The sequence below is a fragment of the Sturnira hondurensis genome, unplaced genomic scaffold (genome assembly GCF_014824575.4).
Source record: "Sturnira hondurensis isolate 20B ecotype Veracruz unplaced genomic scaffold, ASM1482457v3 Scaffold0025484, whole genome shotgun sequence".
Lineage (NCBI taxonomy): Eukaryota > Metazoa > Chordata > Mammalia > Chiroptera > Phyllostomidae > Sturnira > Sturnira hondurensis.
In genome coordinates this window covers 818,934-835,326 of record NW_028098115.1, presented here as the reverse complement: position 1 = coordinate 835,326, position 16,393 = coordinate 818,934, and the positions used below count along the sequence as shown (strand labels likewise).

General features: G+C 40.4%; 1 protein-coding gene and 2 non-coding genes across 15 annotated transcripts in view; 1 reads left to right on the top strand and 2 right to left on the bottom strand.

Annotated features, from left to right (window-relative positions):
* The window catches only part of RPGRIP1 (RPGR interacting protein 1), a 74,711-nt gene that overhangs the window by 17,846 nt on the left and 40,472 nt on the right, over nt 1–16,393 (bottom strand). For 7 of the 13 annotated variants that reach the window (XM_037039842.1, XM_037039851.1, XM_037039848.1 and 4 more), the window contains 6 exons: nt 15,521–15,973; nt 15,211–15,362; nt 14,420–14,801; nt 12,961–13,145; nt 12,437–12,640; nt 11,728–11,866 (listed from right to left, as the gene is read on the bottom strand). In XM_037039842.1, the coding sequence (XP_036895737.1) occupies nt 11,728–11,866; nt 12,437–12,640; nt 12,961–13,145; nt 14,420–14,801; nt 15,211–15,362; nt 15,521–15,973 (1,515 nt within the window). The remainder of the gene's footprint in view (nt 1–11,727; nt 11,867–12,436; nt 12,641–12,960; nt 13,146–14,419; nt 14,802–15,210; nt 15,363–15,520; nt 15,974–16,393) is intronic. The other 6 variants (XM_037039852.1, XM_037039853.1, XM_037039854.1 and 3 more) reach the window with 3 other exon arrangements.
* TRNAS-GGA (transfer RNA serine (anticodon GGA)) lies at nt 6,776–6,848 on the top strand. The gene has a single exon. It is a non-coding gene; the product is annotated as a tRNA-Ser (tRNA).
* Nucleotides 11,338–11,444, bottom strand: LOC118982695 (U6 spliceosomal RNA). The gene has a single exon (XR_005065583.1). It is a non-coding gene; the product is annotated as a U6 spliceosomal RNA (small nuclear RNA).

The window sequence follows — 16,393 nt, the reverse complement described above, 5'->3', positions numbered from 1 at the left end:
TAGATTTATGATTTATTTTTATTAATTTTGTATATAATGTGAGGTGAGAGTCTAAGTTTTTGTTTTCTTTCTGTATGTGGATATCTGATTTCAGTACCATTTATGGGAAAGATTAGATTTCCTCACTGAATTGCCTTGGAATCTTCATGGAAAATAATTTGACCATAAATTTAAGGTTTTTCCCTGGCTGGTGTAGCTCAGTGAATTGAGTGCAGGCTTGCAAACTAAAAGGTTACAGGTTTGATTCCTAGCCAGGCCACATGCCTGGGTTGCAGGCTAGGTCCCTGGTTGGGGGCTCATGAAAGGCAATCAAATATTGATGTTTCCCTCCTTCTCTTTCTCCCTCCTTTCCCCTCTCTCTAAAAATAAATAAAGTGTTTTTAAAATAAAATAAAATCAGTTAATATAAAAACATCAACTTTGTTCTTCTTTCACACAATTGTTTTTGGCTATTCCAGGTATTTTGCATTTCTATATAAATTATGAATTTTCCAATTCATACACATGGTATATTTCTCCATTTGTTTGAATCTTTCTTAATTTTTCTTTGCAGTGTTCAGTATACAGGCCTTTCGTTAAATTTATTCTCATTAAATATTTTATTGTTTTGGATAATATTGTGAATAACATTGTTTTCTTGATTTCATTTTTAGGTTGTTCATTGGTAGCATACGGAAGAACAATTGATTTTGAAGTACTGATTTACAACCTGCATCTTGTTCACTTGCTTTCGGTTCTAAGGGTTTTTTTCAATTTTTGTAGATTTCTTATGATTTTCTAAATACAGGATGATGTCAATTGCAAATAAAGACAGCACTACTTTATTTCCAATCTGTATGATTAATCCTTGCAACCTTATTGCAATGATTAAAACCTTCACTACAATGTTCAACAGGAGCACTGAAAGCAGTCACCCTTTCTTTGTTCTCAGTCTCAAGGGAAAAACATTCAGTCTTTTACTACTAAGTAGGTTAGCTACAGCCTTTTTTGTCCTTTATTAGTCTAAAGCAATTTCCTTTTATTCCTACTTTACTGAGAACTCTTATCAAGAATGGGAGTTAGCCATGGCTGGTGTGGCTGGGTCAGATGGAGCATCATGCCATATATCAAAAGGCTGCAAGAATCAAACCAGCAACAATGCCCAACCAACTAAGCCACACCAGCCAGGCCATAATCTTTATTTTTTTATAGGTAACTATTGATCTTCTATTTCTTCTTGATTCAGTTTTGGTAATTTGCATCTTTCTAGGATTTTTCTGTCCCATCTAAATTGCAAAAAGTTGTTCATAATATAATTTTATAATCCTTTTAGTTGTAGGATCTTTAGCAGCTGTACATTCATTCCCGATTTTGTTAACTACTGTCTTACCTCTTTTTTTCTTGATTAACACACCAGTTATCAATTTATTGCTTCTCAGCTCAAAATAAAAACTTCACTGTCTGCTCTGCAATAATGGAGGTGGACCCTGTAAATATTTCTTCTTTGCCAGCTGGCACTGTGTTAAGTTTTGTCAGTAGAGGGCATTGAAGGATCACTGGAGAAGAGATAGATTTCTCTTCCTGGTTCTGTTGTGCTCACTTGGGCAGGTTCCTGCAGCAGGTGTGGACTCAGCAGACCAGGCTCCTGCAACTGAGGGCCTGGCTCCAGCAGCACACATGGTTTCCTGGAGAACACAGTTCTAGTAGCACATGGGTTCTGCAATACCCAGTTCCAGCAATTCCCAGTGGCCAGTAGCACATGAGGTTCACAGTGAAATGCCACTGGCTTGACACCCATCTGTGAGTGGTTTACTGCCAACTTTCCAGAGGGAACTTGACAGTTCGTCTGAATTCTGATGTGGAGCCACAGCAAACTTCTCATGACTTCATTTCCTCCGGTGAGATCTGGATTTCAGCCCTGAAGGAGGTTTTCTACCAGATCCATATGTTATTTGGTACTGTATTTCAGCTCCCAAGGAGAATCAGGGATTTGTGGATGCTTTTTACATTGGCTATTTGGGTATTCTTTGGAGTTCTCTGTACTTCTTACTAGTCAGTCCTCATCCCTCCAGTTCAGTCCTCTGTTGTGGTTTAAAATTCTTTATATTAAACTCTTGTTCAAATTACTATGCAGTTTCTGTCTCATGGTTGGATCAAAATTAGTGTGGTCATTCTAGATAAAGACATATCAAGTTTGTCGATATTCCCAAACAACTTTGGCTTCATTGATTTTCTGTCTCTTTTTTTTTCTGTATTCTATTTCACTGATTTCTGTTCTGATCTTCATTGTTTTCTTCTTTGGATTTGACTTTATTTTTTCCCCTAGCTCCTTGAAGTACAAGCTAGGCTATTGACTTTAGATCTTTTTTTTCTATTTTTATAAGCATTTCAAGCTATAAAAATTACCTCACAAGCACTCTTTTGGCTGCATTCCATAAGTTGTGGTATATTGTGTTTTCATTTTTATTCAGTTAATATATCTTCTAATTTTCCTTAGCAGTTCTTCTTTGATGCAAGTGTTATTTAGAAGCATGTTGGTTAATTGTGAAATATTATTTAATTCCTGAATTACTTTTCTATGGCTGCTGTCAGAAAATGCCACAAATTTGGTAGGTTAAAACAATAGAAGTTTGTGAGAAATTTTTGTCCTGGAGCCAGTGAAAATGTCCATACTGTCACCCAGGGATATGAGACACTGATCCCATTCTGTAATCCTAAAATGTTTGCAAGGCAATTTCCACACACAGTGGAGTTGTACAGCCCTGCAGGCACTGGGAAAATCACCCTGGCCAAGAAGTTACTGCTGGACAGGCTACAGGGAAATCTCATAAAGACATTCAATTCCACCTTCTATCTCAGCTGCAAAGAACTGGGCCACAATGGGTCATGCACTTTTGTAGAGTGGTTCTCTAAGAACCAGCCCAAATTTCAGGATGGTATTCCAGAGATCCTAGCCCAAGTACAGAAAATCCTGTTCATTATTGATGGTTTCAAAGGGCTGAGAGTCCCCTTGGGGGCACTTATCAATGCCCTTTGATATGGTGAACAAGAGAAGCAGAAGCTGGTGCCTGTCCTCTTGCATAGTTTTCTGAGGACACAATTGTTACCCAACACCATTTTACTGATCACCACATGACGACGGCTCAGAGATCACCGACTCTTGGTTAAACAACTCCTCTTGATAGAAATGAAGGGGTTCTTAGGGCTGGACAGGAAGTCATAGTTCTTGAAATACTTTAAAGATGAGGATCAAGCATTCTGAGCTTTCAACTTGATGAGGAACAGTGCATCCATGGTCCATATGGGTCTGGCTCCCTCCACATGCTGGATCACTTGCACCTGTCTAAAGCTGCACATGGAGAAGTGGAAAGGATTCTGCCCTGACTTGCCAAACCACTACTTTGCTCTCGCTGTTTCCTCTGCAGCTGGTTCATGCAAGCACCTGGCAGCTGTCTCAGTCAGTACCTCCAACATCCAGTGAAGGCTCTGTGTCTCCTGGCTGCTGAGGGCATGAGAACATAGACATCTGTGTTTGATGGAGAAGACCTCAGGAGACTTGGGTCAAAGGAGTCTGATCTCTCTCCTTTCCTGGATAAGAATATCCTCCAGAACGGCAAAGACTGTGAGGGCTGCTATTCCTTTATCCACCTCAGGGTTTAGCACTTTATGGGCATTATGTTCTCTGTTTTGGAGAGTGGGGAACAGAAAAACTGAGACAGCCTCCGGTGGGACATCGGTGATGTGCAAAAACTGCTATCCAGGGAAGAAAGACTAAAGTTGGGTATTTCTTCTTCAGTCTCTCAAATGAACAAAAGAGCCAAGAGGTTGGGACTGCAAAATGTCAATGGAGATCAAAAGGGACTTATACTAAAATTCAAACAAAGCACAATCCAATGAGCATAAACACTTCTGCTCAGTGACGGACATGAATGTGGTTTTTCACTGTCTTTACAAATCTCAGAAGGAGCAGCTTGTGAAAGATGCAGTGGACTAGGTCAAGGAAATTTCTCTGCATTTGAAAAATGAAACAAACATCATGTACTTGTTCTGCTTCAAACATTGTCAAAACTTGCAGAAAATTTTGCTGCAAGTAGAAAAAGGAATACTCCTGGAGAAAGATACTGCGTCAGATTCAGTTGCTCAGGGTAAGAGGTCCCCAAAATTGCTTCCTTTCTGGGTGGATCTTGTTTAGCTTAAACAACAATCTAATATTTCTGGACATTGGTCAGAGCTTCCTTAGTACCTTGTCAATGAGGATTCTTTGTGGGAAAAATAGGCTCTGCTACCTGTAATCCTCAAAAATATTTCTCCAGCTGATGCTTATCAGAACTTCTGCCTCATTTTTGGTAGCCATGAGACTCAAACACATCTTGCCCTTCAAGAAGACTATCAAAGCCCTATCTGGCATAGATCAGTGGATTGAGCAGGGGCTTCAAACCAAGGTTTTGCTGGTTCAATTCCCAGTCAGGGCACATGCCTGGGTTGCAGGCCAAGTCCCCACTTAGGGACACACAAGAGGCAACCATACATTGATGTTTCTCTCCTTCCCTTCTTCTCTTGCTTAATAAAAATAAAATTTAAATTGTTTAAAAAAAGAAAACTATCAAAATTATTTGCTTTCTCCACTGTGTGAAGTCTTCAAATACCCAAAATGTAATCGGCACTATCCCAGGTATGTATATTGTTCTGTCACAAGTCATCAGTGAGCTGATCTCTCCTCCTCCCCCCAAAATCAACCAGTCTGACAAATGTTTTTTTTTTTACAGTTTCCTGTTTTATGACTAGGAGACATTGCAGTTCAGTGGGGACAGGTTTGACTGTTCAATAAATAATTTGGGGTCAATTGAGATCATATAGGAAAAAATAAATTCAATCCTTACTCCATATATAAATTCAAGACGAAATTAAACTTGATTAAAAGTAAAACTTCCAGAAGAAAACAGGAATATAGCTTCACAACATTAGTGTAGGCAACTTTTTGTGAAATAGAACAAAATCAGTGACCGTTAAGTGACCCTGGCTGGCGTGGCTCAGTGGATTGAGCACAGGCCTGCGAACCAAAGCATTGCTGGTTTGATTCCCAGTTAGGGCACATGCCTGAGTTGCAGGGCATATTCCCAGTATGGGGTGTGCTAGAAGCAACCACACATTGATGTTCCCCTCCCTTTCTTTCTCCCTCCCTTCCCCATCTCTCTAAATAAATAAATAAAGTCTTTTTTAAAAAGATTGATAAATTGGACTTATTAAAAGTTAAAACTTCAAAATACAAAATTAAGAGCACTGAAGGCAAGCCACGGACTGGGAGGAGATATTTGTGACATATACATTTGACAAAGTACTCTACTCACAAGATTTAATGAAGTATAAATCTATATTTTTAAAAAACTGGCAACCAACCTAAATTTTAATGGAAAAAAGCATATGAAAATATATAGAATATCATTAGTCATCAAAAGATACAATTTAAAATTCTAAAGCAATATCACTACATCCTAGTCAAATACCTAAATTAAAATGATTGACAATACCCAGTATTGACTAGGCTGTGAAGCCATCAGCAGCCCCATACATTGTTGTTAGTGGTATAAACTGGTACATTTATTTTTGAAAACTGTTTAGCAGCATCTAATACTGTTAAACATGACCCAGTAATTACATCTATCTATCTATCTATCTATCTATCCATCTATAATCTATCATCTATCTATGTATCTGATAAATGAGTGTTTATGTTCAGCTACAGCCATGTACAAAAAAGCTCAGTGTTTTTTTAAAGATTTCATTTATTTATTTTTAGAGAAGGGGAAGGGAGGGAGATAGGGAGAGGGAGAGAAACATCAATGTGTGGTTGCCTTTTGTGTGTCCCCAACTGGGGACCTGGCCCGCAAACCAGGCATGTGCCCTGACTGGGAACCTAACTGGTGACCCTTCAGGTCTCAGGCTGGCATTCCATCCATTGAGCCACACCAGCCAGAGCAGCTCAGTGTTTTTTATAATAACCCCAAATTGATAACTATCCAAATGCCCATCAACGTGGAATGAATAAGTCCATTGTCGTATATCTTTTAAATGGAAGTTGGTGAACAGGAAAAAACTGCTTTTACACATAAAAATATAGATGAATCTCAAAGATAATATTAAGCGAAAGAAACCAGACATGACAATGAAGATTCTAGTTGATTCAATGTAAGTTAACTTCACTTGTATGTGGAGTTAAAACAAGTGCCATTCCATCTAGCAAACAAGTTTGAAACAATGGCTCATTTTGGAGGGTGTCAGCTGGGAGCTGGTGGTGGTTACACAGGAATAAACTTGTAAAGTTCACCTAGCTGTACACTTACAGCCTGGGTGCTTTACTGGATGTGACTTATACCTTAACAGAACAGAAAGGGAAGGAATGGAAACACTTAAAAGAATAAAATATATTTGAGAACAGAAGTAGACATGATCCCAAATGGTGGTGTTTTCAATTCTAAGGGGCATCCACTCCAGCAGGAAGCTCTGAACCTCCACAGCCCTGCAGCCAGCCAGTCAGTACCCTGAGGAACTACACGCAATGTCCTTTTATCATTTGTTTTTTTCATTCCTCCTATCACTCAGGAAACTTTGAGTGGGTTTCCCCAGTTCTATGTTATGTTGATACACTTATTTTTTAAATAGGAAAGGTGATATTTTTTCAGGAAACAAGACAAAAATAATCTTAATTTTTCTGAGATATGACATCTGAAAGGGAAGGTAAGAAGCTAAAAAAAAGACTATTTAAAAGTAATTGACAAGAACGTCAGCAGTGGCCCTGACCAAAATAGCTCAGTTGGAAGAGTGTTAGACTGGAGATCTAAGGGTTCTTGGTTTGAGCCCAGGTTTCAGTAGGGTTGCTCCTCATTTTGTGAGAGCTGCTGACATTACTAACTTAACTGTGCACACATGAAATATTGGCTTAAAGATCTTATTTTAATGGAAATGGGAGAGGGTGAAAAGTATAGGAAAAAAGCCCTTTTATTTTTTTAAATTTTACATATTCATTTTCAGAGAAAGGGGAAGGGAGGATGAAAGAGAGGAAAAGAAACATATATGTGTGAGAGAAACATCGACTGGTTGCCTCTTACAAGCCCCCATCTGGGGACCTGGCCCACAACTCAGGCATATGCCCTGACCAAGAATCAAACCAATGTCAAACCAATGACATTTCTGTTCAAAGGCCAGCACTCAATCCACTGAGCCACACCAGCAAGGGGCCCTTCATCTTCTTTCAAACAGTCCTTCCTCTGTCCTCCCCTCTTAGGACTGTCAGTCTATTCTGTGATTCTATGCCTGTGGTAGTATATTGGTGGTTGTTTATTTTGTTCATTAGAGTCTTCTTATTAATGAGATCATATGGTATTTGTCTTTCACTGACTGGCTTATTTCACTTAGCATGATAGTCTCCAGTTCCATCCATGCTGTCACACAAGGTAGGAGTTCCTTCTTTCTTTCTGCTGTGTAGTATTCCAGTGCATAAATGTACCACAGTTTTTTGATCCACTCATCTACTGATGGGCACTCACACTGTTTCCAACTCTTGGCTATCATAAATAGTGCTGCTATGAACATTGGGGTATATAAGCCCTTTTGAACTGGTGATTCAGGATTCTTAGGGTATATTCCCAGCAGTGGAATCTCTGCATCGAAAGGTAGTTCTGTTTTTCATTTTTTGAGGAAATTCCATACCATTTTCCACAGTGGCTGTGCCAGTCTGCATTCCCACCAACAATGCACTAGGGTTCCCTTTTCTCTACATCTTCACCAGTACCTGATTCATTCACCAGTTTGCTGATTTATTAATGATAGCCATTTTGGCAGGTGTGAAGTGGTACCTTCTTGTAGTTTTAATTTGCATTTCTCTGATGGCTAGTGATGTTGAGCATTTTTTCATATGTCTATGGACCATCTGCATGTCCTCCTTGGAGAAGTATGTATTCAGGTCCTTTGCCTATTTTTTAATTGGATTGTTTGTCTTCCTGGTGTTGAGTCATATGAGTTCTTTATACACCTTGGAGATTAAACCCTTGTCCAATGTATCATTGGCAAATATGTTCTCCTACATGATTGGTTCCCTTTTCCTTTTGATGAAGTTTCTTTAGCCCTGCAGAAGCTTTTTAATTTGATGTAGTTCCATTTGTTATTTTTTTCCCTTTATTTCCCTTGCACTAGGAGATATATCAGCAAAAATGCTGCTATGTAGATATCTGAGATTTTCATAGTCTGTGTTGTCTGTTAGGTTTTTTATGGCATCATGACTATATTTATAAAGTCATTTTCCCTTCTGAGTTTATTCTGCTGTATGTTATGAGTTGGTGATCTAGTTTCTTGTTTTTACATGTACCAGTCCAGTTCTCTTAACACTATTTATTGAAGAGACTATCTTTACTCCATTGTATGCTTATACTCCTTTTGGAAATATTAATTGACATGGGTTTTTTTCAGGGCTCTCTATTCTGTCCCATTGATCTGCATGTCTGTTCTTATGCCAGCACCAGACCATTTTGATTACAGTGGCCTTGTAGCGTAGTTTTATATCAGGTATTGTGATTCCCTCCAACTTTGTTCTTCTTTCTCAAGATTGCTGAGGCTATTTGGGGTTTTATTATTTGGGGGGTTCCATATAAATTTTTGTAGTATTTATTCTACATCTCTGAAAAATTTCATTGATATTTTAATAGAAATTATGTTGAATCTATAGATTGCTTTGGGTAGTATAGACATTTTAATAATGTTAATTCTTCCAATCCATGAACATGCTATATGCTTCTATTTATTTGTATCTTCCTCAATTTCTTTCTATAGTGTTATATAGTTTTCTATATACAGATATTTTGGGTCCCATTCAATTGGTTTAAATTTTTTTAAAAAAAATATATTTTATTGATTATACCATTACAGTTGTTCTATTCCCCCCCCCTTCATTCCCCTCCGCCCGCACACTCCCTGCCCCACCATTCTCCCCGCCTTAGTTTATAACCACGTGTCTCAAGTTCTTTAGGTTCTATATTTCCCCCACTATTCTTGCCCTCCCCCTATCTATTTTCTACCTACTGTCTATGCTATTTTCTGTACCTTCTCCCCCCTTCTCCTCCTCCCACTCCCCTGTTGCTCACCCTCCATGTGTTCTTCATTTCTATGGTTCCACTCCTGATCTAGCTGTCCTCTTGGTTTGCTTTTGTTTTAGGTGTGGTTGTTGATAACTGTGAGTTTGCTGTCCTTTCACTGTTAATATTTTTCATCTTCTTTTCCTTAGATAAGTCCCTTTAGCATTTCATATAATAAGGGCTTGGTGATGATGAAGTCCTTGAATTTGATCTTATCTGAGAAGCACTCTATCTGTCCTTCCATTCTAAATGAAACCTTTGCTGAATAAAGCAATCTTGGCTGTAGGTCTTTATTTCATGACTTGGAATACTTCTTTCCAGCCCCTTCTTGCCTAGAAGGTCTCTTTTGAGAAATCCGCTGACAGTCTGATGGGTACTCCTTTGTAGGTGACAGTCCCCTTATCTCTTGCTGCTTCTAGGATTCTCTCCTTCATCTTAATCTTGGCTAATGTAATTATGATGTGCCTTGGTGTGTTCCTTCTTGGGTCCAACTTTGGGACTCTCTGAGCTTCCTGGATTTCCTGGAAGTCTATTTCCTTTGCCAGACTGGGGAAGTTCTCCTTTATTATTTGTTCAGATATGTTTTCCACTCGTGGCTGTTTCTTTCCCCCTTCTGGTACCCTTATAATCCGGATGTTGGAACGCTTAAAGCTGTCTTGGAGGTTCCTAAGCCTCTCCTCATTGTTTTGAATTCTCATTTCTTCATTCCTTTCTGGTGGGATGTTTCGTTCTTCCTTCTGGTCCATTCCATAGATTTGAGTCCCAGTTTCCTTTCCATCACTATTGGATTCCTGTGCATTTCCCTTCAGTTCAATTAGTTTAGTCTTCATATGTTCCTTTAATTTGTGACTAAAATCAACGAGTTCTGTGAGCATCCTGATAAACAATGTCTTGAACTGTGCTTCTGAGAGGCTGGCAATTTTTCGGTTGCTTAGAGTTATCAGCTCTGGGACTTGAGTTCTTCTTGTGCCATCTTTTGGGCTGTTTGTGCCTGTTACGTAGCAGGATCGGAGCCCTAGGTGTTCACCAGAGCAGGGCAACTCAGTTGCTGGGTTGTGACGCTGTATGTGGGGGTGGGGTCAAAGAGGACCAATGGCAACCCGCCTGCTGCCTCCCACTGTGGCTCCTACAGGTGCCGCAGCTGCCACTGTCACCAGGGCCCACTGCACTCAAGTTCCACTGCACGCAAGTGTGTCACCGCCGTCAGCCCTCCACCCCTGGGTTCTCCCGCTGGGGCCTGCGTGGCTCGTCTCACTGTTCGAGAATGCGCGACCTCGGTCAGTCTGCCCCTCACCCTGACTGGGTCTGGACTACTTGCGCACCTAGGTCTGGGGATCTTTCCTGCCCGATCCTGCTCCGCTGCTGGCTCCACCCCTCTTACCACCCCATTGAAAGGTTTGTTGTTGTCGGACTTCTGTATAATTCAATTTTCTGTTCTTTGGCTGTGTCTTTGTTCTCCAAACCTTTGTTGTATTCAAACTTGGCTGTGGGAGAAGGCACAGTGTTTCCACCTATGCCTCCATCTTGGCGGAAGTCTGGTTTAGATTCTTTTAAACCAAAATGTTTTTTAAAACTTACAATATCAATTTTCATAGTTCCAGTTCCCTGCTGAAATTTTAAAGTTCAGTTTTATCTCCATGAAGCTGGTAAACACAGTTGTTATGCAGGTGTGTCTGACAGTCCAGTATCTGGTGTCCCAGCCACACTGAGTCAGCCCTTGTCCCTCTCATCCTGCAAGTGCCCCACGCATAGTTCTGCCTCTCAGAGCAGAAACGGCTCAGAAAGGGGCTGCCTCCTGAGGTCCTAGACCAGGGTGGGAAATTCTGCCTGGGGCAGACACCAGAGTCAGATGACATCCCATTTCCCTAACCCCAAGTCCACCAAAAGCATGGTTTTCTCTCTCCCCAACTTCCTCTAGACCAGCAGTGTCCCAGGCCTGAAGAAGTTCCAGCTCACCGTCTCTGAGTTCCAATCACTCCTTGATCTAGGTTTGGTCATTCTTCCCTCTCTTATTGACTCTTTAATGCTTTTAAGAAATATTAAGATTTTAAAAATATATATTAACTGTAGCTTTTTAGTTGTCTTCAGAGGGAGAGTTGGTCTGAATGACCTAGTCTGTCATACTATAACCTGAAATCATGTCTACTTCTCATTGTAACACAAAAGTCTTGCCTTAATTTGCAAGAACATCACAAATGAGCCCATCACACTCTTCCTATTTCTTTTTCTTATTTAAAATATGGAATGCTCCACAAATTTGTGTGTCATCCTTGCACAGGGGCCGTGCTAATCTTCTCTGTATAGTCCCAGTTTTAGTGTATGTGCTGCCGAAGCAAGCACTCCTCCTATTTCTTTGTAGCCAAAATTCACAAAGACCCTGGAGTGAATTCACATCTTATAATTGCTAGGTAACTAAACTTATTATAGCTAGCTTTAAGTACATAGAAAGCTACTTTTTTTGAGAATTCCAACTTTAATTGGCCTAACCAGCACACTGAGACTAAGGTCTTCAGCACTAATTTTCCATGAAAAGTTTAGCAACGAAGATGAATGAATAAAGTAAATGTCTTGATAAAATAATTCAATGATTAAATAGGAAAATAAGATTTTAAAAAGACAATACCATTTACGGGATGTAGGGCTTCATTTTGTATCAGTGCTGAAGGGGATGATGTCATTTCCTCTTCCTTTTGCTGACTTTTAAATTCATCATCTATGGAGATTGTAAGCCCTGAGAACTTCCATTCAGTGTAGCTCACCTGCTTCAGAATATAAACAACAAATAAAATTACATGTAATTATGGTGTACAAGTATAATAATTTAATAAAATTAATAATAACATAAATTACACACTGATATATAATTAATATAAACTATTATAACATACTAATGTAATATGTAATTATATAATTATATAATCATATAGTACATGTTTACAATCTTATACATTCATACTTCTAGGTGCTACATAATAACTTTAATCCAATTTCCTATGAAGAAAAAGCAGTATCAAGTGTGTAGTAGATGTTCAATAAATACTTGTTCTTTAGTTTATTTTGATTACAGTTGAAGTGGACAGGTTAAACCTGTGGCATTAAAGTCCTAAGGATAAATTGCATATTACATAATCTCTTGGATTAAATTACATTGAAATGAACCGTCCAGAGGTATATTTAACTACTTGTGTTTGTGAAAACACAAGAAAGCCATGTAGCCACAGAAAGCCATGATTATTGCTTATCTTCTGTGTCTACTTCCACTTCTTCTGAGAGTAAATATTTGGGGATACTACAACCTGCCTTTTAGTTCCTCAGGGTTTCTAAGGCCTTACCTGTAGTGTATTTCCATTTAAGATGTTCCGACTGAGATACTCCATCCTGTTTCTTCCTTGGAGATCTGTTCTTCGGCCATGTTTTCTTCTTGAGTAGCCTGCAACCTGGTGTTCCCTTTCCTTTCTTTCTCCCACATGAGGAGGTTTTCTCTTAGCTGGATACTGGCCAGCTTTAATGGGAATCTCAGCAGATACCACCTGGTCCTACATAGAAGGATTAGAGACAGCCTTGTAAGACGATAGTTTAACAGCCTTGGTACTTCAGAACGGAATTTGTAGGCTAACATTACACTTCATTTCTCTCCTGCCATAGAGCTGAGAGATGCCATCTTTCTCTTCTCCCCACAAACCGCCCCGTGCCCCCCTCCCCGGAGACTGGCTCCATCAAAAACCTCACAGCATTATGAGGGATGCTGATTAAGTCTTCAGAACATGAGACTTTCACAGAAGGAAACTTCTTTTCCTCCAGTTTTAATGCTGTTTTATTCAAATACGTTCCACAGGATTGGGGGAGGGTCTGCTACCTGGGTAGGAAAGGAAGCCTTGTCCTCATCAGACAAGATATCTAAACTCTTGTCCATGCCATTCTCCTCAATCTGAGCTTCTGGTTTCAGGAAGTTTTCTGGAGGTAGGTAGCAAGACTTCCAATCCAGTTGTAACTGAATTGATCCATTGGGTTTCCCCACAGGGTCAGTGAGGTTAAAATCACCTGAGAGAGACACAGACATTACTAAGATCTAATCAAATAGGCAAATAAAATAGGCAAGTGAGCATTTATTAGCACCTTATCTATTCCCCTATTTTTGAATTTCACCATATTTTGTTTGTAATTAAACCTTTGTCAGATAATCATAATGATAATACCTTCAGAATTAATATAGAATGGCCTTGCATATTCAATCCCCATAGAATATTTACTTCTATCATTCCTTTAAAATGTTTGTAGGAAAAGATGTATATCTCTGAGTTTCAGGAAGGATAGTTGAAGGACATATGGAGAGGAATAGCTTGCTTGTCATCAGCAGTCACCCAGTCAATAAGCAAAATCACATTATTGTTACTATTACCAATACTTGCTACACCTTAGGCATACCAACAAAACCATTGTCTTCACTCAAGCAGTCCTAATTTCTGAAATAACAAAAGACAGGAAAACTTAAGCAAATAGCTTTCCCCAAATGCCAGACTTTTGATTTGTAACCCTGATTAGTATAATAGATGACTCACATTGTCTCTCCTCTTTGGCAAAAGATGAGTTGTGAGCAGAAATGTCAGCTTTTTTTTTTTTTTAAGCACTGTGGTATTGTGATGAGAGGGGTCTCACACACTTCCTGGAACATCCAGATGCTTGTTAAACATGGTCAGTGTACTGGCTGTCCCCAGCCACACTTCCTAATGAGAGCATGGATACCCCTGCATCACCCTTCCAGAGAGTTTACCCTTCCCAGTTGCACCTCACAACCCTGTGTTTGAAAATGAAGTAAGGTTGTAGGAAGTTAAGCTCCGTGTTGAGGGGAAAAAAATTCAAGAAATTTCCCTTAGTTGTGGTATGGCATGGAAATCTTTCTAACTTCTGTCTAATGTAAAGGATGCAAGAGAAGGATGGGGGAGTGTTAGAGACACAGTTCATAATCTGATATCTAGTTGTGTACTAAGAAACAATAGGCCTTAAGTAAAGACAAACACTAGGAAGCACTACACAATCTGAAAATGTTTGTTCAGAGATAAAGGTATAGACTTCAGGTTGGTGGGTCTACCCACTCGGGAATCTTGCTTTAGTTTTTGAAAAGAAGCAGAAGAAACCAATGTTTCCATGTGATTAGGGAGGTTCTCAGTCTGCTCTATTGCTTTTGACAATATGCTAAAATCCTTTCAGCAGGTTTTAAGAAAGACTGTTCCAAGCAAGTAATCAAAGAGTAGAATTAGGACAGAAAGACAATACTGGGCAGAGACCTTAAAAATGCAGCAATCCTGAACTCCCACCTTTAATGGATTTGTTTTGTGCAAGAGGCAGCAAGGGCACTTGAACTTTGCCAAGGTATGAGCCAGGCTCTGAGTCTTCATCATCAAAAACATAAATAGACAGGGCCTCCCGCCTCAGATACTGATCCAGGTCAGCGGTCACAAGCACTGAGAATTGAGCCTGATCTCTGAAGTAGGGATTGTTACTGGCTGGAATGATGGCAGTGTCATGGTCAGAAAAGGTGAAAAAGCGGTACATGGCATACGGACTGGGTTGGCTTCCCAGCCATCGACTCTGGAGGTCACGGCATCTGGTGATTTCTACCCGCAGCTCATTCTGATGCTTCCAAGTCTCCGATCTGGACTGGAGAGATGGGGGTCTTGGATAGAGGAAAAAGGCAGCCTGAAAGAGTTGTTGTAGGTGAAACCCAGCACCCCGAGGAGCAAGAGCTATGACCTAGAGAACTGTCGAATCCTGACTGGGTCACAGAGAAACCTAATGACTTTGCAACCTGCCTGGGAGCTGGCTCTGGCAGATGGTTATCTGAGGGAGATGCTGGCACTCAGGCCTTATCTTGGAGAATGGAACAGAGAAGCTATTTTGTTCACAGCAGGGAGAAGTAGCTAACAACTTCAAGGGCATGGTTTTATTTCAAACTCAGGCTTGACCGAGGAAAGAATCTGGGTTGGTTGTGATGTGACAGTTTTTCTCTTTCATTCACATTCAATGTGAGAACAGGAGAATGAGCAGTTCTTTATGAGCTGTGTGGCTGAGGCTCCTTTGAGTTGCATGGGCTCATCCTTTTTCTCACCTCATTCTCCTGGGCCCTCCAGGCTCCACACACATTGGCTGACAAGTAGGCCTGAGCTTTCTTTCGTTTATTGTATGCCTGTAGGCTGGATCTTATGGGGAAGTGCAGCCTTATCCAATATTCTAGCACCCCAAAGTCTTCTCCACCAGCTCCTGGGTAGCAGAAAGTATGAAAGGCATGGAGGATACAGATGGTGTGGCGAAGATCAAGAATAAAGGCAGAGGAAATGGGAAAGCACTAGAAAAGTAACTATAAACTTTGGGAAATCCTACGTTAGTCCCAGGAGCTGTGGGAAGCTGACGGCACTTACCAGTAAGTGTGGCAGAGCCATGGACTCTCTCCACAGTCTCCAGCACCCTGTCAAAGTAAATCCATCCAGCTGCAAGGGTGTGGTGCTCACTGGCTAGCACCTGGTAAAGATCAAGCTGGGCTGAAGCCCCTTGAAGGTAGTGCAAGAAAAAGGAATCTGTCTCTACCACATACTGGGAGGTGAAGTCATAGAGTGGCTGTGGCCCCACAGCTAGTGGGGTACAGTGGGTTTCAAAGTCATAGAAGGAATAGGTGCAGAAGGTGGTAGGTTGAGGGTCTTCAGCCTGAGCCAGAGCAGCAGATGTCAGGAAGGCCTGATGGATGTGCAGCTCAAAAAGATTCTCACTCTGATGCCGCAGAGGAATGTCCACTTTATCCTCATCTCTATGGGCTGGCAGTGTTTCCAGACATAGTGACATCTGTTGGGTACCATAAGCCACATCTTTGAGCTGTTCTAGAAGGGAAAGAAAACTGCCTTTCCATTAAAGGGCAGGGAGCTCTCTCAGAAAAAAGGAAGGTAGACAGAAGGAGAACAGGAACCATGCTGGAAGTCCAAGTTGTGATTATTTAAGAAACCATGTGATTCAAAAGGAAAAGCAACAGAATGACAACCAGGAGCTTTCAATTCCGATGGCTAAATAATCCAACGTCTCCTTTAGAGATATGATTCAAAGTGAGTGACTGGAAGGTAAACACTAAGCTCAGGAAAACACTGGGGGCACAATTTCTTCTATGAATGATGTTTTGGCTTACAGCAAGGTCCTATGGATTCATTGGTAATTCCATCAGAGAAGCACTAGAAACAGAAAACGTATTTCCAAAAGTTCAGGATATTGGCCGTGGAAAGAATAGAATTTACAGTCACAGTGGCTAT